Source organism: Alternaria ventricosa (assembly GCF_023758065.1).
Source record: "Alternaria ventricosa strain BMP 2768 chromosome Unknown scaffold_39, whole genome shotgun sequence".
In the NCBI taxonomy this organism is placed as follows: Eukaryota; Fungi; Ascomycota; class Dothideomycetes; order Pleosporales; family Pleosporaceae; genus Alternaria; species Alternaria ventricosa.
Genome location: NW_026055719.1, coordinates 113,453 through 136,957, shown reverse-complemented (window position 1 = coordinate 136,957; position 23,505 = coordinate 113,453). Strand labels below are relative to the sequence as shown.

Genomic DNA, 23,505 nt, shown 5'->3' with positions numbered 1-23,505 from the left:
CGCGCCGGTTGTAGTACCTGGGTGTATGGTAGAGTCGATTATCTTCTTCGCATTCCACAGCTCGGGCGTCATCTCTGGTATCTTGCCCGTCTTGTACGCGGTAACGAGTTTTTTTGCATCTTCGAGGCCGGCCGACGATGTGAGGAGGGTTCTGTTGCGCGTTGGTTAGCAATGATCATAAAACGGCTATAGAGACATGAACAAGCAATGGAAAAGCTCAAGGTCGTGGTACTCACCACACCCAGTATCCCCAAGGAAACATCATCGTCCCACGCGCGCAGTATCTCACCTCGGATCTGATATGTTTGCTGAGTGCTGCACGCGACCCCAGTACGTCCCTAAATTGAACTGCGAGACTGGCAGGTCGCGGTTTCCAGGTAGCGAAGACGTCATGCTGACGGATGTGAAGAGCGCAGGTGAAGCAAGTGAAGCTCCAAAGCCCGCGACTTTATGAGGATGAGTGTTCGTGTGGGTAAAAGTGTAGGGCGCGACGATATCGGCGATAATGCGAAGCGGGAACTAGCGACAAGCGCGATAGCTGCGATAGGTATCATTCATCTGGCATTTCTACATATCAGCCTCTAAATTATTTGCGCATCTTGTATCATAACAGATGTTTCCGAGCATGCAAGAACGCTCTCAATCATCCACCTCCAGTAAATGCAACATTACGCGGTATAAACACTGTGAAGCCAAGCGCTTTTATGCATCAAACCCCATCCACCCCATTTCCCATCCCTCATTGTCGACACTTCATTTCTTCTTCTTGTTCTTCTTCCCATTATCACTCGCCGACGTCCCCAGTATATCATCGAAAGTCTTGTTAGGATCGTGATTGCTCGCCGGCCTCAAACTCGGGCTGCCCATTGGCATCGGCGGCGCAACACCAGGCGGCAGCGGCAGAGCCTCCAACCCCAAATTCATAACGCTTTCCCTTCTTCGATCCGGGCTCTGACTCCGCGCTCGAGCAGCCGCACCAGGATCAAGAAGACCAGGTGGCGGCGGTAACGGACTCGCATTCGCATTGAGTTCCTGCATCGCGGCGTTGAGTAAAGTATCGTCTGCAGCCCACTGCTGAGCCTTCTTCCAGCAGTGCGAGCGGCGGAATGTGCCTTCGACGCCGTGCTCGACTACGTCGGTGGGTAGGGACACGACTTGCGCGCCGCCTGCGACTCCGAACCAGGTTCGCGAGCGGGTTGTGTCTTCTCGGGCCCAGGGGACGCCGCTGCGTGGGACTTCGCAGAGGAAGTATTCTACGCCTTCGGTGAAGCGCACGCCGGGCGCGTCGACGACCAACATGGGTAGGGACTGGATTACTGCGTATAGGAAGAGCCACTGGCCTGATCGCATGTCCCACATGTCGTCCATGTTTGAGCCGGTGGCTTGTTTGAACTCGAATGTGCGGAATGCTTCTAGGAAGGGTGTTTGTTGCTCGGCATCGGCGTTGTGCGATTGCTTCAGTAGCTTGGCGACCTCGTCCTTGTGCAGCTTCTTTCCGCGCGCTTTTGCGTCTTTCTTCGCGTCGCCGGTCTTCGCGTTCTGTGAAATGGGGTAGAGTGGTAGGTCAAAAGGAATCGGTGGCGCGACTGGTGGTGTGCTACGGTCGTATTCGCTCAGAACCTTCCTCAGCGCACGCGCGACAACGGACTCGATGTCTGTTCCTTCGTCTTCTGCGATAAAGCCATCCGCAGTGCGGTTTGTCAGGTTCTTTCTATCCACGAGGAGATCATACAGACTAGCCATGTCGCGATAGATCTCTAGTAAGACCAGTCGGTTAAGACCACTTGTAGTCAGGTTGTTCTTCTTCGACTTGGCCTTTGGTAGCCATGAACCGTATTTGTGCCTGTAGTAATCCATAACGAAAGACTTGATAGTCATAAAGGCGGCCCTCCACTTCTTGAAGCTGATGACCTTGCCCTCGCTTGCCATTGCGCTGTTCATGATGCCAGAGAAGATATGCGGAAACTCAAAGTCCCTGAGCTTCGAATTGATGGATTGCTCGCGGTTTGCTAGATCCATAGCAGCTCGGGCAAGTCGCGTAGAACTCTTGGGGCTGATCATGCCAAATTTAGGCGAGTCGAGTTCTTTGATGCTGTCGTACTTTCCGGCGGCGTGGACGAAACCCTCCGTGTATAGTGCCATCGAGCGCAACTTCTCTCCTAGCACAATGGCTTCTATGGTCTTCTCGCGGCTGTGGCGGACGTCTGCGAGGGTCAACTCGTCAACATAGCAGTCGAAGCTCGAAGCAGCCACCTCGCCAAAGGTGGATCCGTCAACGTTGGAGAAGGCATAGTGCGACAGTATGTCTCCAATCCGCAGAAAGATGTCGAAGATGTCTGAGTGACGCTCCGTAGCGACCAGCGACTGTCCGATGAGGAAGGCGAAGAAGTTGCGGTAGGTGACCAAGGTGTCGGTATCGTTTGCGTCGAGCCGGGGCTCATGAGGGGTAATGGCAGAGTCAGAGCTCAGCGAGATGGGCATGTACAGATGCTTCTCCGTGTACTCGTCCTCCAGGGCGTCGCTTAGGGCTCTGGACCCCTTGGATATGGATTCATCCGAGCTTCCTATCTGGCTCTGGTCGGGCGATGCAGTCCGCGACTGTTCGCCAAATGGTTCCCGTGACACGCGTCGCGATGTGCGGTCGGCCAGGTCGAGCGGGGGCACGTTTGCGTCGCTGTAGAGGCTGCCGTGGACGAGGCGGGTGAGCAGGTGCGATGCTGCGTATACGGAGGAGTCAATGCGGAAGGAAGGGCCCTTGTCAGAGGTGCGGGGGAAGAGGTAGACAAACGTGTCTCCAGCATCGTCCCAGAGTTCAGGGACCTTTCATCTTGTCAGCCTTGGTATGAGATTCTGAGAGCAGCCGCAAGCTACCTTTTCGCCATTCAGCAGGAACGTCAGGTTGTATGGCACCTTGCCCTTGTGTCCGACGATCCATGCCAGCGGACTCGCATTGCCTTGTGGTGCGCCTGACGCAGCGTCTACTCCCTCAATGCCGCCGGGTGGGCCGCCAAACAGACCGCTCTTCCTGCGCAGCTTCTTCAGTTTTCCTTCGGATGGGTCTAAGCTCGGCGTTCCGGGTCGGCTACTCGCTGGTGACGATGCGCGCGACGGCACCTCCAGCGGCGGCGGTGGCTCGAGGGGCTCAAGATCGGCAGGCACGACCGGCTGGATGGTGGGGTTGGAGAGAGACACCGCGCGTGGTGACTGGGCGGCGGGCGGAGGATATTCGGGCGTGAGGTGTGTCGCTGAAGAGAGGCGGTTGCGCACTTTGGTCAAGCGGCTGCTGGACTCTGATGACGCAGGGGTTGGGCTCAACTTCGCATTATTCGTAGACCCTGACGGCTCGGACGACCCAGACGATCCGAACAAACTCGACAGCCGACGAGCGGACTTCTTCTTGTCTCCCAGCATGGCGAGGCGATCTAGGAGTTGTCTATGCGGCGCGGGAGGAGCAAGAGTTGGGGTATCGTGAAGCGTAGGAAAATATACTATGCGCGCCGCAACATGGGTTTGACACAACAGCAAACACGAGCACCTCACATGCAGGGCCCCGGGCGCCGGTCAGTTAGTATATGTCGAAAGGGACTGAAAAGCTTAGTGAAGGGACTAGGTGTTTAGGTGATCTATATTTGAGCTGTCGCAGATCCGCAGTGTCGTAACCATGCTAGTGCACGAGTAACGTCAAAGGTCGGGTGGCCACAACGTGGGTCGTTCTCTACATCTGCCATTGGCTTTGCTCTTCAGCCTTGGGGTGCATTTACACCTTGGTATGGCCGGCCGGCCATTTAGCGGCCTCTTTGACGTCGAAAAGACCCTTTGCCAGCGCTGGCTGTGACCTGCACCACCTGCGCCTCATGCTGCGGGCATGCTGCGGGCAAGGCCCACCTCATCCACGGAAGCTGGAAGCGGATCCATGCGCAGCCGTGTCGTGCCAGAGACGACTGTTTCGAGTTGCCCAGCTTCCAAATGTGTAACGGTCGAAGAAAACATTGTGATACTACCACGAGTGAATTTATTCAGCTGCAGCTGACATGTCGTGTTTTCGTGACCATTTGCAGCATCGGTAGAACTATTGACAGCGCCGGCCGCATCGATGAGGTCTTTAGCGAGCGGATGACGTACCATCCCTAATCGATAGCGTCCACCCGAGGCTCATGGCTGTCACACACGTGCTGGAGGCGCGCCCTACGTTGGTATGAGCATGGCATTGACAAACCGCATGCACGCTTCATTCAATTCTGCCAGTAGACCCATTCCCGAACTTCGCATCTGATATAATCGCGGCACGCTCACGTTATTACTGCTGGCCTGAGTCCACTCCGCCCCATAACTGCGCACCAGCCACTTCGGTACGCAGCCGTGTTCCGACGCCGCCACGGCTTCATCAGCATCCAATACAGAATCCAATATGGGCGGCGGCCAAACTATCGCGGACCAGATACTCAAGACGTTCGCCCTACCGGACGTCGTCGGCTCCAAGACTAGCTCCAAGAAGCTGATTAATCTGCTGAGAGGGCACGTGCCCCTGCCCTTCATGCAAACCCGCTACCCTTTTGGGACATTACGCGGCCAATAGAGTAATCGCTAACAGCACCAGATGGCCAAACGTGTCTTTACTCCCCACGCAATTGCTCGACAAAGCAGCCCATAATGTCCTCCAGAAGAAGCCCATTGCGTACCCAGCCATGTGCTATGGACCCGATTCAGGTGACCCGCGGCTGAAGAACAATATCGCGCAATGGCTCACGACGTTCTATAAGCCCGCGGACCCGGTATCCGAAGACCGCATATGCATCTCTGGTGGGGCATCCCAGAATCTAGCTTGCCTGCTTCAGGACTTTACAGATCCGGTGTATACGCGGAATGTGTGGATCGTTGCTCCGGCGTATATGCTTGCTTTCCGTATATTCGAGGATGCTGGGTTCCACAAAAAGCTGAGGGCCGTGCCTGAGGACGAGGAGGGGATTGATATGGCGTATCTGAGGAGCCAGATCAAGCTGAGTGAGGAGAGGGCGAGATCTGAGAGTAATAATGAGCCGGTGAGTCGCTGTCAATACTTGGATGATCTGAGACCTTCTCAAGTCTACCATGATCTCGTCTCATGAAAATCTATTGCGACTCCAGGTCGGGGTATACACGGCTGTATGGCTACTAACATTGCCAGCAATTCAAACCTCCAAGGCCTTCGAATAAGATTTACAAACATGTCATCTACGCGGTTCCAGGCTTCTCGAATCCTAGTTCCAAGACCATGAGCCTAAAGCGCAGAGAGGAGTTGGTACGTCTGGCGCGAGAGTACGATGCCCTTATCATTACAGACGACGTATATGACTTCCTGCAATGGCCGTCAAGTCTCAGTCCTAGTACTTTGTCGATCGAGAAAGCCGGTTTACCCCGGATCGTCGACATCGACAGGTATCTGGACGGCGGCGCCGAAAGACATGGCGCAGATGGCTTTGGCAATGCAGTCTCGAATGGATCGTTTTCCAAGATCTTCGGCCCTGGCTTGCGTACGGGCTGGTGTGAAGGAACGCCCAAGATGGCGTATGGTGTTTCGCAAACGTAAGCATATCTTTTGAAGATCCTGTTATCTGTCTCTATCGCCATGCGCTATCACTCATGCCGCATCTGGGATACCCGAGATCGAAACTATTACGGTCAGATCGATTTGAAATACCGATACCACGGCCATGTCTCGCTCCATCCGGCATGACAGCTAACGTGTTCCAGAGGATCCAGCCGTTCGGGCGGAGCACCCAGCCAGCTGACAGCCTGCTTTGTGGCCGAGACACTGGAAACAGGAGAGCTCCAACGCTACGTGTACGACCGACTTCAGCCCACCTACGGCAATCGGTACCGTCGAATGGTGGAAGCCATCAACAAACACCTCATCCCACTGGGCGTCAGCATCCCCCAAACCGATCGCGAGGTCGTCGGCGGCTACTTCATCTGGCTAACCTTGCCATCGCCGCTAGAAGGCGCAGTGGTAGCACAACGCGCAAAGGAAGAAGAGAACCTAGCCGTCGCACAGGTGAGTACAAGCCACGATTACGTCCACGTCCCGAGTCCAGATCATGGGTAAAGCTAACCACGACGCTTGTGTAGGGCGAGATGTTCGAAGTGAGTATGCTGCTCCGCAGCCATGTGCGCCCAACTGACAGATTCAGGTACCCGGCGACACCGGCCATGAAGGCACGTCATTCAGCAACGACATCAGGGTTTGTTTTGCGGTCAGTACATACTTCTCGATTGGGTCTCCGAAGCGATACTAATCCATTGCTAGTGGGAAGAAGAAGACATGCTTGCCGAGGGCATTGAAAGACTCGCCACGGTAATTAGCCGCATGTTAAAGGAAGAGGCCAATGGAGGACAGGCAACGATGAGGGCGGCTGCTCAAGAAGAAGACGCGAAGGGTCTGTGGTGATTGAGCGGAGGGAGCGAAGTGACCGGAGGAAGGAATGGCGAATGGGATGGAAGATCGCTGTCGAGAAGTGAAGAGTATCCTATCAGCCACAATCTAGATCACACAGAGATCACGCAGAAACTTCCACGACTGTAGGGACTATATCATGTGATTCTGGTCTTGCACAACGCTATTCGTCGAGATCCGGTAATAGAGGTTGCGTTAAGCATGAGGGATCTACGAGGCCAGCCGCGGGCTTGCTCTAGATGGACGGATGGGGTTTCGTCGAAACGTCCCCCGGCCCCACAAAAACATCCTGAAGGAAATGAAAAGCAGTATATCCGGTGGCGGCGCGAAACACAGTGACCGTTGGGTATGCATCCTTAGGCGGCGATGGAGCACAGCATAGCGTGGATGTGATGTCTTGCACTGGTGCAAAAGTAACTTTCGGAACCCATCACGTCCAGGATAGCGATCGGGGTGGTGTTCGGTTCGAGCTTTTTTGTCCGCAAGGCTCGTGCTATGTTGCGCACAACACTCGTGAATGACACTATTTGACTATATGTCTGTGTGTTATCGGCATGTGGAGGCAACATGTCCATGATGCCCATGATGCCCAGGTGCGCGTGCCGAGGCGAACAGCGAAGTCGTGGTCGAGTATAATGCCGTCCACCACACCTTGGCATGACTCTCAAGCGCCTCTTGGATGGAGCCCGGCGCATCGCAGTGTATCCACGATCTCCTGCCGGGCCGTCGCGTCGAATTGCAGAGAAAGTCGCGCGTGGCGTTGACGCGCTGGCAAATGCTTTATCTGGGCGGCGGGCGAGCGAGGGCCTGTCGATGGCCTGGCGTTTCAGCGCCGTCTCACATGCGGGCATCGGTTGTGGCGCTACCAACCACATCCCTGATTTCCCTTCAGGAACAAACGCTCGCCTCGCCGCCTTCTACCCTCCCCATCCACTCACTGGCCATCGTCTCCCGCTTGTTTCACGCGGAGAAAGGGATACAACGGGTACAGTCTTGTGGGCCTGGCTAGTGGAGACCCTAGGTAATTTTGGACGCACGCGACGGCGGCAGGGTCACAGGCACGCAACCACGAGCCGGCACTTGTCTGCGGGCGTGGAATGCGGCTTCAAAACATGGCCGCAAGCGGTCGTCAGGAGGCAAGGGAGGAAGAGGGACTGCTTTGTGAATCGGGGAGGATGAACGCCCACGATGAAGAGATGGCAAAAGAGCGTGGGTATCACAGCGACGACGAGGATATAAAATGCCTACTCAATGCCGGGGAACATGAATCGAGCACAGCACAGCGAACATCACACCCCGGCTACCCGAAACTTGAAACAAGGCGTTTCGACAACGTTGATTGGCGCCCCGATCCTATTGTAAGTCCCCTTCCTGAATGAACTGCTGTACATATACTATGCGGCCGCGCCCCCATTCACTTTTTCCCTTCACGCAGGCGATTGTCAGCTACCAGCACTCATTGTGTGCCGTCAGTTCTTATTGTTCTCTGTCATTCATTTTTATTGTGTAGAGTCATCTTCTCACAACAACATTGCTACTTTCTTCTACCTTCGTTGCTAGCCAACCTTACCACCACTTCTGCAAACTTGCAATCTTTCTATTCGACGATCCAACAACACTATCAACGTCCTTTGCCGGTCAACTGACAACGATACTTCCAGTCTTTCAAGTCGAGACTTTTCCAACTAGCTACTCCGAACTTCAACAAACGCACTGCCATTATGGTTGCCTTTAGCGCTGGAGCGCTTCTTCTGACGCTGCGCGTCCTCCTTTCCGCCACTCCTTCTACTGCTGTGCCTGTTGCGCAAGCACCTACTGCTTCATACGCACCAGTCCCAGCCCCATCAGCGGCACCAGCTCCGTCAGCAGCACCGGCACCGGCAGCACCAGGTGGTGCCTCCGGCTACTGGCTTGAGACCATCAAGCGCCAGGGTCAGGCTCCCTTCAACCCCAACCCAGAGTCCTACAAGGTCTTCCGCAATGTCAAGGAGCTTGGAGCCAAGGGTGACGGGTCCACCGACGATACCGAAATCATCAACAAGATCATCGCTGACGGCGAACGTTGCGGCGAGGGCTGCGACTCGACCACCACCACACCGGCACTCATCTACTTCCCCGCCGGTACCTACATGATCAGCAAGCCCATCATTCAGTACTACTACACGCAGTTTGTTGGCGACCCATTGAACATGCCCATCCTCAAGGCTACCGCAGACTTCGAGGGCATGGGTCTGATCGATGCCGATCCCTACATCCCAGGCGGCGACGGCGCCAACTGGTACACCAACCAGAACAACTTCTACCGCCAGGTCCGCAACTTCGTCATCGACATCTCCGCTACCAAGGCCGCCGCTGGTATCCACTGGCAGGTCTCCCAAGCCACCAGTCTCCAGAACATTGTTTTCGAGATGGCTAAGGGTGACGCCGGCAAGGACCAGAAGGGTATCTTCCAGGACAACGGCTCCGGTGGTTTCATGACCGACCTGACCTTCAACGGTGGTGCCATTGGTGCCTTCATGGGTTCCCAGCAATTCACCATCCGCAACATGACCTTCAATGACTGCGGCACTGCCATTTTCCAGAACTGGAACTGGCTCTTCACATACAAGAGCATCTTCATCAACAACTGCCAGGTCGGTCTTGACATGGCCAACAGCCCCGCCAACCAGACTGTCGGCTCTGTTCTTCTGCTCGACAGCAAGTTCACCAACACTCCCATCGGCATCAACTCGTCCTTCACTGAGAACAGCATTCCCACTACTGGCGGCACTCTCATCCTCGACAACTGCGACTTCACTGGTTCTGAGAAGGCTGTCATTGGTGCTACTGGTAACACCATCCTTGCGGGTGGTAAGAAGGTCGAGACCTGGGCTCAGGGTAACGCTCTCGCTGCCGGCGCACAGCTTGGCCGTGTTCAGGGTGATGTCAACGGCGCACCTGCGAAGCCCCAGAGCCTCCAGGGTCTCAACGGCTGGTTCGAGCGCAGCAAGCCCCAGTACGAGAACGTCGATGTCTCCAAGTTCGTCAGCCTCAAGTCAAAGGGTGCCAAGGGTGACGGTGCTACCGATGACACTGCTGCTATCCAGGCTGCTATCGATGGTCTCCAGGAAGGCGAGGTTCTCCACGTCGATCACGGTGCCTACCTCATCACCAAGACTGTCGTCGTCCCCGCTGAGAAGAACATCAAGATGGTCGGTGAAGTCTACAGCACTTTCTTCATCACCGGCGAATTCTTCTCCAACATGGACGACCCCAAGCCTGGTTTCCAGATTGGTGCTAAGAGCGGTGACAAGGGTTCCTTCGAGGCCTCTGACCTCATCATCGGTACCCAGGGCCCTGCTCCCGGTGGTATCTTGATGGAGTGGAACATCAACGCCGAGAGCGGTGCCGCCGGTCTCTGGGATGTCCACTTCCGTGTCGGTGGTTACGCCGGAACCAAGCTCCAGTCGTCCAACTGCAAGAAGAACCCCGACGCGACCCACGAGCCCAACCCAGAGTGCATCGGCTCCTTCATGCAACTCCACATCACCAAGAACTCCAACGGCTACTTCGAGAACGTGTGGCTCTGGACCGCCGACCACGAGCTCGACCAAGACGACCACTCGCAGATCGACATCTACAACGGCCGCGGCATGCTCGTCGAATCCCGAGGCCCCGTCTGGATGTACGGCACCGCCTCCGAGCACTCCCAAATGTCTCAATACCAGTTCTCCGGCGCCAAGGACATCTTCTACGGAGCCATCCAAACCGAGACCCCTTACTACCAGCCCAACCCCACCGCCGCCGTCCCCTTCACCAAGAACGACAAGTACTTCGACCCAGACATGAGCCAAGCCAAGGCCGCCTGGGCCGTCCGTGTCACCGACGGCAGCGACAGCATCTGGTCCTACGGCGCGGGTACCTACTCGTTCTTCCAGAACTACGACCAAGACTGCGTCGTTGGCCAGAACTGCCAGCAAGACATGAACGAGATCGCCAACTCGACAAACGTCAACTGGTTCGGTCTCAGCACCAAGGCTTCCGTCAACATGATCACCATGGGTGGTCAGGGTCTAGCCAAGGACGAGGATAACCGTTCTAACTTCTGCGCTACCCTTGCTATCTTCGCTTCGGGATAAACACCTCCTCTTTTCTCTGCGACAATACTACGTGGATATCCTTGATGGATGTTCATCGACTTAGACGACCTTCTTCACTTCTTTTCCCTTTTGGGACCCGTTTTCTTTAACGAACATGTATATTTTGTTGTTCTGTCTTTGTCCCATGTAAGAAGCGGAATGTCACACTCGCTTGAAAGATACGCTGTATGAAGTCGAGAAGCATTATTTATACCCCTGGGCAGGATGGAGGAGTTTGGGCCGGAACCTTTTCTTTTGAGTCGAGTTGATAAGATGATGAATTCGATATCTTGTGATATTATTAATACTTGGCACCTTTGCTTGTGAATCCTCCCTAATAGTCTGAACAGCTTCATTACAGGTCCTCGCAAGGTGAGATTATAGGTGGAGATAGTGGTGATAACATGTTCGTGCCTCGCCAAAACTCACCTCCCCGCGCGCACGTCCTCGGGAAAAACTTCCCCGCTTAGAATCTCGCAGCTCAACCATCTACAAAACCTACCTTTCCCACACAACCACGTCACCACATCTCTTACTTGCGCAAACATGTCTGACCCGTCAGACGAATCCACGCGACCGGCGAAACGCGCGCGACTTGACGATAATGTCGCTCCCTCGCTCTCCACCACATCAACCGCAGCTCCGAACACAGCTCCGATTCCCACGGCCTCGATTCTCTCAGCACCAGCAACCATTGATACGGATCTGGAGCGCGAAGTACGCGCCGGTATCACCGAGTATGTGTGCCCGGATAATCTGGGTTTTACGGGGGTGCTGAAGCAGAGGTATACGGATTTTTTGGTCAATGAGATTGGGTTGGATGGGCAGGTGTTGCATTTGAAGAGCACGGAGGTGGTGGATAAGAAGAAGGCTGGGAAGGAGGATGTGGAGAAGACGAATGGTGCGGGTGGAAAGAAGCCTGGGAGTACGGCAGCGACTGAGGAGACGGTCGATGCTGTTATGCAGGATGCGGGCGTTGCTGGTGAGACTACGCTTGCGGTGCCCGAGCCGGTGAAGGTGGAAGATGCGCCGAAGGAGTCTGAGAATGACGGAGAGCAAATCATTGGAAAACCACCGGCAGCCCAGGAAGAGCCTGAAGAACAGGTGGGTGGTCTATACGCATATATATTGCGCAAATGCTAACACGTACAGTTACCGGAAGAAGATCGCAATATTCTCCACTCGATATTCGGCGAACAGACTACCGACGAGATCGTAAAACTTGTCAGACAAGTACGGAGAAAGGAATCGCGAAAGGCAAAAGACTTCAAAGCCGTCATATCATCGCCCATAACCGACAAAGACAAGCGTACCCAAGCGCACCAGAGTCTACGTCGGATCTTTCCCAACCTCCTCGAGAGCGCGATGGAGGAGAACCAGACTATACGCATCAAGGCCACTCCACCAGCAGAGCGCAAAAAGAAGAAGGGCAAGGGCGGCGCAAAGGATCGCGAGAACCAGGGAGGCCGACGCGGAGGTCAAGATTGGGAGGAGCTTGGTGGTGAATACCTGCACTTCAACCTGTACAAGGAGAACAAGGATACAATGGAAGTTGTAGGGTTCCTAGGGAGCAAGCTCAACTGCGGCGCCAAGGGCTTCGGCTTCGCAGGCACAAAAGACAGACGAGCATGCACCGTCCAAAGAGTCTGCGTCAAGCGCCAATTAGCCCAGCGCATCCAGAACTTCAACAAAATCCTGTTCAATGCCGCCGTAGGAGACTTTGAGTACCGCCACAACGACCTGAAGCTAGGAGACCTGATGGGCAACGAGTTCACCATCACCCTCCGAGACTGCCATTTCCAAAGCGAGGAAGGACTAGACTTTGCTCAGCGAAGTAGATTGGCCCACGATGTAGTCAGCAAAGCCATCACCGACTTCTCCCAAAAAGGCTTCATCAACTACTACGGTCTCCAACGCTTCGGCTCCTTCGCCGCCAGCACCGACGCCATCGGCCGCAAGATGCTACAAGACGACCTCAAAGGCGCGGTAGAAGACCTCCTCGCATACAGCGACACCGCCCTCGCCTCTGCCCTAAACCCGTCCGAGTCCACAACTCTAGTCTCGCAAGACGACCGCAACCGCGCGCACGCCCTGCACATCTGGAAAACAAAGGGCTCCGGCACCGAAGCCCTCGACTTCCTGCCCCGCAAATTCACAGCCGAACGAAACATAATCCAGCATCTAAGTTCGCGCAACAGCAAATCAGGCCGCTACGACCGCAAAACAGACTGGCAAGGCGCACTCATGACGATACCCCGGACGCTGCGTCTAATGTACGTCCACGCCTACCAATCCCTCGTCTGGAACAGCGTAGCAGGCAAACGCTGGGCCACCCACGGCGACAAAGTCGTACCGGGCGACCTCGTTCTCGTAAACGAACACCGCGATAAGGAAACGGGGAGTACGGAGAAAATGCCAAAAGCAACACACGACCAAGACGGCGAACCCATCATCGATCCCTCCGGCGCCGATTCTAGTCTCGCTCCCGACGCGGATTTCGAACGCGCGCGTCCGCTTACTGCGGCTGAAGCTGCGAGTGGGGAGTATAGTATCTGGGACGTTGTCTTACCGCAACCGGGCTTCGATGTCGAGTACCCTAGAAATGAGATTGGAGAGTTTTACAAGACTTTTATGGGGAGTGAGAAGGGTGGGGGGTTGGATCCGTATAATATGCGGAGGAGTTGGAGGGAGGTTAGTTTGAGTGGGGGGTATAGGAAGTTTTTGGCGAAGCCGCTGCGGGAGGTTGAGTTCGAGGTTCATAGTTATAGGAAGGTGGATGAGCAGTTTGTTCAGACGGATTTGCAGAGGTTGGGACGGGAGAGGGATAGTGGGAAGAAAGATGCGGCGGGCAAAGAGGATGGGAAGGAGGGAGAGATTGCAGACGCGCAGATGGAGGACGGAGAGGAGAAGGAAGACGTGGCTGAAGAAGAGGAGAAGATTGCTGTGGTGATCAAGTTACAGTTGGCGAGTAGCCAGTATGCTACTATGGCCTTGCGGGAGCTGATGAAGGCGGGGGGTGTTAAGGCGTTTAAGCCTGAGTTTATGGGTGGGCGGTAGGTGATCAGCATGGGGGATTATTGGTGATCACGGTGAAAAGCAACGAAAGTCATGGTCATATGTTTTGTGCAAAAACGAGGTAAATTGTCTATCGGTGCTTGAGAGGGATATAGTCATCTACGTGTTTGGGTGGGGTGGTGGTGGTGGATTAGTGTTGTATGTCTCCTTTCTGATGTGCGTTCGGATTGGAACTGCCATAGAATGCGGAGTCTTCCGTTTGAGGCGGTAGGTAATGACCCCCCCATTACCCCGTACTTCACGACGCCATCGTACCATGCTGCAATGTCAATAGTCTCATCCCCTTTTCCTTGTAACTGGTACTGGTACGACGGAAAACCTTCTTCCGCCGTGTTTACCCGTAGTACAGGATTCACTACTTCCAACCCACAGCGAGCGTTAGCGTTGACAACCCGGGTGGCGGGCCGCCCATGGTACAATCCATTACATAGTTTGCAGTCTAGGGACACTGAGAATACTTTCTTGACGGAAAACTGCATCACAGCCAAGTCACGACAAAGGTCAGCGTTGACAAAACTAGTGGCATTGCCGGACATGGCTGAGAATACTGTCTTGACAGTCGTAGTTATTAAATCCGACGTCTTCTGGGTTGGCTAAAAATACATTGGGGTATAAAACTGATTTTCTTTGTCGTCCATCTAACGACTGGTTTTGATCTCCACGAATGAAAAAGGAAAGGCGTAGCGTCGTTACGGTCGTGTCTGTGTATATGTACAATGTTCAGCTCGCGTTCGGTGTCGAGATGCTCAAACCGCATCCCCTGCGTCCATGTATCTCGGCGGCGGCGAAATGGGATCGGACAAGGGTCCAGCATAATTCACATCTTCGCTCGTGGGCCGGCAGCGGTGCAGTAATGCGCGGCTGAGGCTGAGACGCGACGGTTGGCGTGGTTTCTTCTCCTCCGGCGCCTTCCATAAAGGGAGGTCTGTTGCGTCGGACGAGGTGCGAGAGAGGATAGGGTCAGCGCTGCTGCGTTTCGTGTAGCCCATATCCGACGGAAGAGGTGTTGCCGCGGTGTTCGGGCGCGTGATGGTTTTTGCTTCGTACATCGATTCCAGTTTTGGTGATGAAGAAGCCTTCTTTTCGATGCCGGTGTATTGTATGCCCAGCTCCGCGAGTAGGAGGTTGTTCTGCGGCGTTGCATGCAAGTTGAGTTGGGACAGGGAGTGGTTCGTTGTTCGTGGAGATGCTCGCGTGCTCTTCATTGTGCCGCTCCTGCTGCCGTCCCTGGTGGTCATGTCTCGTGCTCTTGAAATTCCCATTTTCATGAGTGGACGGAGGGTTGCCATGCAGCCGACGATGATGCATGTGCCGCATTCGACGGTACTCCATATGGACACGTTGGTCACGTCCCAGAAGAAGTCTTCGAGTTCTGTTAGACCGGTTATGTAGGGGAAGCGGATTCCAGAGCAGATGCAACCACTGTGATATGTTAGTAGAGCGGTTTGAGAGTGGCTTTAGTCGAGACGTACAGAGCTGCGAGGGATAGGATAAAGCCGACGGAGAATTTGTGCCGCAGATCCATGTTGGCGTACCATAGAATGGGGATGGGTAATAAGAAGAAGACGACGTCTGTCAATGTACTAAAGGTTGCTGTGGAGTACTTCGTAAGCTTGTGTGTAAATAATTCATTCGCGCTACATACCTTGTTGATAGGCAAAGAAATAGTCGACCTGCCGCGATTGGCAGCGACCGATGATCTCGTTGACTGCGTACTTCTCCAAGTTGGGTCCGCATCGGAAGATGACGTAGAAGAATGCAGACATCGATGACACAATGTTGGCAGCGACGGTCACGTAGATGATGATGAAGTGACTGCGCCTGACGACGATGCGGGAGAAGAAGATAGCCAGAGAAATCTTGACCAGCATGATTGCCATGAGATAGCCAGTCTCTCTCACAATAACCCACTACAATGGTTAGTATGGTTCGCAAAGACAGGATCAGAATACTTACTTTTGTCACCTTCTGCAAGTCATCTGCACTGGTAATCTCGCTGGTTCCGCCAGATGCTTCAACCAGCCAAACTGATCCGCAGAACAAAGTGAATGTCAACTGCTGATATTAGTCATTGATCACTCGGCAGGAGTGACAAGAACCTACACCAGCAAGTAGCATGACCGCATCATCCCAGCCAAAACTACGGATAATACATGTGCGAGTCCATATCCTGAGTAGGATGAAGATCCAGGATACAACCAGGAAGGCAATGGTGATCCGTTGTTGCTGTTCGGCGGCCATCGCCAGGTCGGCTGAGCTGTGCACCATGGTGTCGAGAGAAAGACCGGATGTCAAGCTGACGGAAAGCAACGTTGCGCAGTGGTATCAAACGAGAGTAGCGTGTTGCTCGAAGAGAGCAACGTATGGTCGTTCATGAGAAAGATACAACAAGAAACGGCGGGACCTGCATCGAAGGGAAGAACCGGTTTAGTATCCCGCATCATTATGTTGAGTCGAGTTTGGTTCACTATGGCTTGTAGTAGCATGCACAGCGGCCCAGCCAGTCTATCAAGTTCCCAGTAGACTATTGCCCACCAGCGGCCTTCTCCATCCTGTGAGGAGCTCTGGAGCTGTATCCAAAACTCTAATCTGACGGCTGAGGCGAATCCGAACCTTGAGCTATCGTTACTCGTAGTGTAGACGGCGGCGCTGCGGGGACGCTGCCTAGCGTTGCCGCCCCATGTTGGGCTCTACGGGGTCTTCTCCGACACTGGTACAGGAGTATATGCATGGCAAGTATGCAGGCAGACGATTATAAGCGGACGCGAAACATACAGTATGCGTGCGGGTGAGTCGGTGGGGGGCGTTGAGGGTAGTGTCAGGCACAGGGTGGGTCTGAAAGGGAGAGGGACCTCGGGATTGGTGATCTCCCTGGCGCTTGGACCTTCAGATTTCCAGTTCCAGTCCTGCTTCCATCGCAAACAAGCAAACATGACCCTGGCGGAGAAAGCAGCACGAGGCGAACCGCAGAAAAAGAAACCGCATCGGCCACCAAAAACAGGCCTGGATACCGGAGAGTATCGCCCCTACATCAATATATCGACACTGAAGTTGGGTTCGCACTGTTTGCGTCCGGTTGGGTACCTGGCTCGCATGCACGTGAGTGATCAACACTTGTCCGCACGGTCTGCCACATTCGCCTTAGCCAGGGACGCCACGATCCCAAATACCAGATACCCGTGGACCGAGGCGAGCCTAGACAGAAGATAGGTGCGGGAGTAGTCGCGACTTGGGAACGAAAGTTTGCACGGAAGCTGCCTGAGGTGTCCGGTCAGGGCAGCCATACAGCACACTCCAGACCCTTTCAGACGCGCTTCACCCCTGCTTGCTGTCGCCACGGGCCCTAGCTACCATCCCCGGAGCTTGCATGCTGTACCTCGTGACGTCAACCTAGCGTCTCTTTACAGCACTTGAGGAAGCGAAGATCAGCATGCCGCCTTCACTTCGCCGACGAGGAGGCCAAGCACACCAACATCGCATGCCCCCGCCCTCACCACCAGAAGCCCAAGACACGTCCAGCGACGCAGACCTAGACGGTCGCCAAGATGTCGAGGAAGAAGAGCAGGATGCCTCCGCCGCCGACGACGACGAAACACTTGGCGACGACCTAATCGGCCTCGAAGGCGATGAAGAAGACCAAGAAGAAGACGACGAAGGCGACGAAGAACTCGGCTCAGAAGATGGTCTCGCATCCCCAAACCTCCCCTCAGATAGTCTACCCAACCTCGATCCCCCACCACCTTACCTCCGCGAAATCTCCACCCTGGCATCCTGGACCGTATCTTCTTCTAAACCAGGCTGTTCAATTCCCCAACTGCGGCACCCAAATACGAACCTCTTTTGGCAATCCGATGGACCACAGCCTCATTATCTCAACATCCACTTCTTCAAACTCGTCCGTATTGTGGGCTTGAGACTGTATCTCGACTTTGAACAAGACGAGAGTTATACGCCTACGAAGATCATCTTCCTCGCTGGCAGCGGGCTGAACGACCTCCAGGAATGGGGCGAGATGCGGTTGGAGAGTCCGAGGGGATGGATCTGGGCTGATTTCTCGGGAGTAGGAGATCCGGATAGTGATGATGAGGGTGGTGACGACGACGATGAAGAAGGTGATGGAGGGGGAAACGCAGGCGAACGGCCCCAACGTCTCCTCACAGACGCCTTGCACTTGAACGGCGGAAGAAGAGGCAACGACGCATCTTCTGATTCTGAAAACGCGGCGCCGGGCCAGGGAGCGGATCTGGATATGCAGACACCGGGACAGCAAGATACGCCCCTACCTCCTTCTCCGTATCCTTCATACGACACACCCCAACCCAGCCAACCCACCCAACAGTCACAACCCCCTCCTCCACCAGGAACCCGCACCCGCACCCGCCGCGCAAACCTCCACCCAAACCCCTCCATCACACCGACCCAGAACCATCCACCATCTACACCCACCATCCCCCCATCCACACAGCCGCAAACCCTCCCTCGTCCCCACCCCCGCGCCCCTTTCGCATCCCTCTCACCCAACCCCTTCCCCCGCCCCGCTCCCTCAAATACCTTCTCAACACCAAAGCTACCGGTGCTGCGAGCGCATCTGGTCCAGATCAAGATATTGGAGAACCATCAGAATGGAAAGGATACGCATTTGCGCGGCTTGCAAATCTTCGCTCGCAACGACGAAGACGGGTTCAAGGGAAGTGGTGGTGGTGGTGGGCAGGGACACAAGGGTGTGACGGCGAGGATAGAAGGAAGTGGGGCGGGAGGAATGAGGGAGATGGTTAAGAGGGAGAAGAAGGAGAGGAAAAGGAGGGAGGAGGTGTTGGAGTTGGGTGGGGGGGTTATGGGGATGGGGATGGGTGGAGGGGGAGGAGGGATGGGGGGTATTAGATGATATTTTAGTGTCTTTGAGTGAGGGAACAAGGAACGCACCGAGCGGTCGTTCGAGCGATCTGTCAGCTGGTTCCTCCAAACAATAGCTTGGAAAGTCAAAAGAGAAAACAATCGATGAACGTGGCGTGAAGCAATCCATATGCCAGCATTGACAATTAAGACCCCTTAAAGTACCAAGTACTCAGCAACGATGAAAAAATAAAAAAAAATTAGATTCCATAGCCTACGCCATCCCTTCCATTCCTTTCCTATCCTTTCCCTTCCAGTTCCATCATCTCTCGTACATTTGGATATACCTTTCCTCCCAGCTTTTAGTTTGTGTATAAATGTTCCGGCTTGAACATCAATTCCCTCAAGAAAAAGCAAGATACAGATACATATGTGACCGGATATCTCGCGATCTATAACAGAGAGCGCCTAGGAAAATTTGTTTTCCAGCCCTAGAGGCGGGAGAGACAGCGTGAAGACCGAAGTCGGCATGCTGCTTTACACAGGAATGAGCCTGTGTTGTGGCTTTGGTGCACTGGGCCAACCTAGATGAACAGTTCTGCTCATCTAGAAAAGACCCTTACCGTCCTTCTCCCCAAGTGTGTTCTTCAAATCCTTAGGCTCAGCCTCCTTCTCCGGCTTAGCGACCTGCTCGTCACTCGGGCCATTCTTCTTGTTTTGCTGCTTACGCGGCAACTTGCTCGGACTGCGGTTCCGGTCCATCTTCTCCTTGTTGCCATTCGCATTCTCCTTCTCCTTCTCCTTCTCTTTGACATCCTCCTCGTTATCCTCGTACGCCTGCTCGACCTTCTCGCCAGCAGCCTCAGCCTTACCAACAAGCTCCTTGGCAATCTGTCTGGCCTTCTTGCTGGTCGCATCGGCGCCCTCGTCAAGCTCCTGCAGTTTCTGGCTAACGCGGCGGTTTACGTTTTCGAGGAACTTTTGGTTGGCGGGGGACATGCTGCCCTTGCGCTCGTCTTTGATGTGGCCGTTTGCGGGCTTCCTTCCGCGGACAGCGTCTCTAGCGCGGTTCACGCCTGAGGAGATGGCGTCTTCGGCGGATTTGTCGAGGGAGTCGAGTTCGCGCTCTACGTTGCGGCTGGCGTCACCGGCGGCGTCGGAGATGGTGCGGTGCTTGAAGTTCTGCTTGGAGTTGGGGGTGGAGCGGCGGAGGTACGACTTGAAGAAGAACCGCATGAAGAGGATGGTGAGCGGGGCGAGGTAGATCAGGTTGACGTAGATGGCAAAGGCTTGGCCCGAGGTGTCGACGCAGGGCACGGTCTGGTACTCGGTGCGGTAGAAGGTCCTCTCGACTGTCTCGTGGGGGTGGAAGAAGTCGTGCACTGCGTTGTGGGTGGGGGCAGGCTCTCCGGCAATGACTTGCTGGGGCTGGCGAACGGGGATGGGCTGGCCAGGGACGGGGATGTTCTCTGCGAGACCTTCATCGCCAGCTGCGCGGTAGATGAGCTTCCTCAGGAAGGCTACAGCAACACCAGTCACGGTGGGCAGAGCTTCGGCAACCGACTCGGTAGCAGAGGCAACTGCGGATGAGACGCTCGACGAGACCACCTTGGGCGCGACCTTCTCAGCAACCTTGTATGCGACCGAAACGGGGACGGTGTAGGAGATGAAGAGGTGGATAGCGGCGAAGGCAGATCCGACGAGGAACTGGGTGATTTGGAGGGTGGTAAGAGTTCGCTTGACGATGTTGGGGACGCGGTAGCCGAGCGCGGAGACGGTGTAGTAGGTGTACTAAACGATGTTAGTGAGGGTTTTCTGTGTGGTTTAAAAAGCGCCTACCATCATGGCGTGGATTCCAGAGTTGACCGTGGCAAACATCCAGATAGGAGGTGACATGAAGCGCATACCAGCCCACATGGACAACATAGCGCCGGCATGGTGGTACTTCTGGAGGGTAGTGCTGCGCTTGCCCTTTGCGAGAATGATGGCCGTGTCAAGGACTTCGTAGAACTTGGAGAGGTAGAACCACCAGCCCCAGAAAGCAAGACCCTCGTTCCAGATCCTGCCAACGTCGGTGGTGTCGGGCAGGCCGTTGGGGCCGATCTGAACCTTGGAATTGAGGCTGCTCCAGCTGTCGTTGACGTTGCTGTAGGTGACGGCGTCGCCCAGGCCGCGGGGGCCGTGGATCTTGCAGAGGGCGTCGATGGTGCCGACAACGGCGTTGGGCTCGCTGTAGTGGGGGAACGAGTGCTTGAGGCAGCGGATCATGGCCACGCACGTCACGGCCGAGTAGACGGCGAGGAAGACATTGTGGAAGATGACAAAGGCGTAGAAGGGACGGGTTTTGGCGATCCTCCACGGCTTGTTACCGTGCTGGCGGTTGTACCAGTTGACGTACGTCACGGCCACGAAATAGACGGAGGCGATGGTCAGCGGGACCTTGTACGACAGCGCGCCCTGGTAGATGTCTTCGGGGATGGGGAAGGGGTTCTGGAAGGTCGACTCGCCTGACCATGGCGGTGGAATGGGCGAGGGCGCGGCATCGGGAGGGAACTGGAGGACAGCCCTCGACGGCCAGTCGCCGGGGTGTAGGGAAGGGCCTGCGCCGGACATGGTGGGCGTGGCGGCGGGAGACGATGCGCGGGTGGAGGGGCAGGTGGTGGCAGCACTCAATGGGCGGGTGGTGGGCGAGGTGAAGGTGTTGGCCAGGCAGGCGCAAACAGGGTGCGGCAGAGGCAGAGGGTCTGGGGGCCGCTGGGGTTTTTCTGTGGTCCGATGAGGTCAATGCCCAACGGTTGTGCTAAACTTTATCGCGAGAATCGGCCCTCGGAGCTCTGGGCGTGCCTATCGTCGGCGCAAAGCTGCGATAGAGTTGGTGGTGTTGTTTGATTTCTCGCTAGGCACGCGATACCACTACATGTACTAAGTGTATTGCTTGGGTACACGCACGAACCCAGGGCAAGGCGCACAGGTTATATCGTAGAATTAAGTGCACAGATATGCCCGGAGCGAGGACGCATGCAGTAACGGTGCGTCGGACAAGGAGCTAGAAGCAGCAGGCAAAGGCTTCTGGACGTCCCTCTTGGTTATGCTGAGCGTGACGGGCCAATGGCGTCGCGACCAGCTACCGAGGCGAATAATCACCACCTCCCACTGGACACCCGCCTCGACAAGACCCTCTTGAAGTTTATCTAGAATTTACATCTGCTCGCAAGTCTAACGCCATGGGGTAACACGATTATACACCCCGTCTTGTCGACGAAAAGGCGGTCGTCATCTTGCGTTGTGCGATTGTAGAGATGCATGCTGCAAAATTTCTGCAAGGATGCTGTGAACCTGTTGAGGGTCCGGCTAAGCGCAAATCTGGGAGCAAAAGCCACCGACGCCGTAACTGGGAAGAGGCAGGGTGACGTGCCGCAGCCACATCTGGGGAACAGGTTTCATATCATAGTGGGAGATGCACTGGTAATATTCAAGCTGGTATCTCTGGATTATGGGTAGACTAAGATAGATACGCTCAAAACTTCGGCTTGCTACTCAGAGGAATCGGCGGTGGTTCACCCGAGCCGTCGCTCAGTTCCTTCTTCTTGGGCGGTGGCGGAGGCGGTGCCTTTTTTCCTAGGCCTCCCGCACTACTTTGCGACGACGACTGCGCTGGGCCTGGCGATGCACTCGACGATGCGAGGTTGTTCATCTTGCCAGCAATGCCGTACTTTTGGTTTATAGAGTTGGCCGACTTCCACCCAGACGCGACCTGATCTCCATGCCGCTGCTGGAAGTTGTTGGCAGTCGATGCAGCTCCTTTCAAGTCTGAAGCTGATACCTTGGATGGGTCATCGCGTAGACTGCTGGCGGTCCGCAGTGCTGCCTGCTTGTCTGCCCACGACGTGCCAGTAGCTGGGGGAGCTGCTGGTGATTTTGGCCCAGACATACTTGCGAACCTACTCTGCAGCTCGTTCATCTGGGAGCCACGACTCGGCGGGGCGGGAGGTGGTAAGACAGCTCTCGAGCCTGAGTTCTGTCGCGGAGGGACGGGCGGTGATGGATTTGCGCGAGGCGGTACTGGAGGCGAAGCTGTCCGCCCGATACCAAAGCCCGACACCGAGACACCTGCTTGACCCAGGCGACCCAGAGCACCTTGGTTCAGCACTCCCTGCTCAGGTCTTGCCTCTTGTGTCGCCTCATTATACGTAGGTGGAGGAGCCGGTGCGAATTCATCGGGGTTCGAGTTCTGGCGCGGTGGTAGTGGAGGCCGTGGGGGCAGGCTGGGCTTTGGTTTGGCGGCACCTGCAGTCGGTGGTGTCGCAGCGCCAGGTCTGAACGCAGGCGGCTTGGGCAGATGCGCTGTGCTCAACCCCGTAGTGTCGGGTCGGTATGGCCCTGGGGCTGGTCTGTTTGCTTCTTCCTCCTCCCTCCTCCGAGCCTCTTCTCGCTCCTGCAGTCTTTGCTTTGCCGACCCAGCAGGCGCAGATGACGGTCCGGATGGTGCAGATGCTGCCGCACCGCCGCTGTAGTCGAGTCTCTTGGGCGGCGGAGCAAACTGCGAGGGGTCTTTCAGGGATGATAGTGGTGCTGACTGGTGATCGCGGGCGGCTTCTGCATGGGCGTCTTTACCCTGTGCCTTGCCGACCCATCCTTTCTACACACCGTTAGTTGACAGTCGATGAGGAGGAAGGTAGGCTTACATACCACCTGTGTAAGTTTCGAGTCGCTCGCTCCGCCTCCACCGCTCCCACTGTTAGTGCGACTCTTCTCGGGATGCCAGCCTCCTTTGGCGACGCTCTTGAACTTGTCCATGCCGTGTTAGCGGAGGAGTCTGGGGTTAAGCGTTGGCGTCGTGAATGCCAGCGGATAGCGGAACCGACGCGTGCGGGCCGATGAGATCATCAGCCAAGCGGGCCTTTAGCACATGTCAGCTCAAGCCGGCACGTCGGTCGGACTAATGCCCTGGAACTGGCTGACATGCCGCAGCAGAGTTCCATCGGGACATTGAATGCCGCATGACGGTGCTGTGAATGCGGAGTCTGCGTGGGAACGCTCCATGTGTTT

General features: G+C 55.4%; 8 protein-coding genes across 8 annotated transcripts; 4 read left to right on the top strand and 4 right to left on the bottom strand.

Annotated features, from left to right (window-relative positions):
- Nucleotides 1-753: 753 nt before the first annotated feature.
- Nucleotides 754-3,411, bottom strand: J4E93_010993 (uncharacterized protein; the record flags this gene model as incomplete). The annotated part of the gene is made up of 2 exons (XM_049348868.1): nt 754-2,820; nt 2,872-3,411. The coding sequence occupies 2 exons, from the start codon at nt 3,409-3,411 to the stop codon at nt 754-756; spliced, it is 2,607 nt and encodes an 868-aa protein (XP_049194003.1).
- Nucleotides 3,412-4,408: 997 nt separating this feature from the next.
- Nucleotides 4,409-6,424, top strand: J4E93_010992 (uncharacterized protein; the record flags this gene model as incomplete). Its single annotated transcript, XM_049348867.1, has 7 exons — nt 4,409-4,519; nt 4,662-5,039; nt 5,165-5,562; nt 5,731-6,031; nt 6,106-6,120; nt 6,168-6,230; nt 6,284-6,424. 7 exons carry the CDS (start codon nt 4,409-4,411, stop codon nt 6,422-6,424), a joined length of 1,407 nt encoding a protein of 468 aa, XP_049194002.1.
- Nucleotides 6,425-7,542: 1,118 nt separating this feature from the next.
- J4E93_010991 (uncharacterized protein) lies at nt 7,543-10,548 on the top strand (the record flags this gene model as incomplete). The annotated part of the gene is made up of 2 exons (XM_049348866.1): nt 7,543-7,788; nt 8,092-10,548. The coding sequence occupies 2 exons, from the start codon at nt 7,543-7,545 to the stop codon at nt 10,546-10,548; spliced, it is 2,703 nt and encodes a 900-aa protein (XP_049194001.1).
- Nucleotides 10,549-11,094: 546 nt separating this feature from the next.
- J4E93_010990 (uncharacterized protein) lies at nt 11,095-13,605 on the top strand (the record flags this gene model as incomplete). The annotated part of the gene is made up of 2 exons (XM_049348865.1): nt 11,095-11,652; nt 11,701-13,605. The coding sequence occupies 2 exons, from the start codon at nt 11,095-11,097 to the stop codon at nt 13,603-13,605; spliced, it is 2,463 nt and encodes an 820-aa protein (XP_049194000.1).
- Nucleotides 13,606-14,369: 764 nt separating this feature from the next.
- Nucleotides 14,370-15,891, bottom strand: J4E93_010989 (uncharacterized protein; the record flags this gene model as incomplete). Its single annotated transcript, XM_049348864.1, has 5 exons — nt 14,370-15,045; nt 15,096-15,195; nt 15,269-15,533; nt 15,580-15,678; nt 15,727-15,891. The coding sequence occupies 5 exons, from the start codon at nt 15,889-15,891 to the stop codon at nt 14,370-14,372; spliced, it is 1,305 nt and encodes a 434-aa protein (XP_049193999.1).
- An 825-nt stretch (nt 15,892-16,716) lies between these two features.
- On the top strand, nt 16,717-18,508 carry J4E93_010988 (uncharacterized protein; the record flags this gene model as incomplete). The annotated part of the gene is made up of 2 exons (XM_049348863.1): nt 16,717-16,722; nt 17,018-18,508. The coding sequence occupies 2 exons, from the start codon at nt 16,717-16,719 to the stop codon at nt 18,506-18,508; spliced, it is 1,497 nt and encodes a 498-aa protein (XP_049193998.1).
- A 554-nt stretch (nt 18,509-19,062) lies between these two features.
- Nucleotides 19,063-21,069, bottom strand: J4E93_010987 (uncharacterized protein; the record flags this gene model as incomplete). Its single annotated transcript, XM_049348862.1, has 2 exons — nt 19,063-20,247; nt 20,296-21,069. The coding sequence occupies 2 exons, from the start codon at nt 21,067-21,069 to the stop codon at nt 19,063-19,065; spliced, it is 1,959 nt and encodes a 652-aa protein (XP_049193997.1).
- A 904-nt stretch (nt 21,070-21,973) lies between these two features.
- J4E93_010986 (uncharacterized protein) lies at nt 21,974-23,253 on the bottom strand (the record flags this gene model as incomplete). The annotated part of the gene is made up of 2 exons (XM_049348861.1): nt 21,974-23,095; nt 23,146-23,253. The coding sequence occupies 2 exons, from the start codon at nt 23,251-23,253 to the stop codon at nt 21,974-21,976; spliced, it is 1,230 nt and encodes a 409-aa protein (XP_049193996.1).
- Nucleotides 23,254-23,505: the final 252 nt, after the last annotated feature.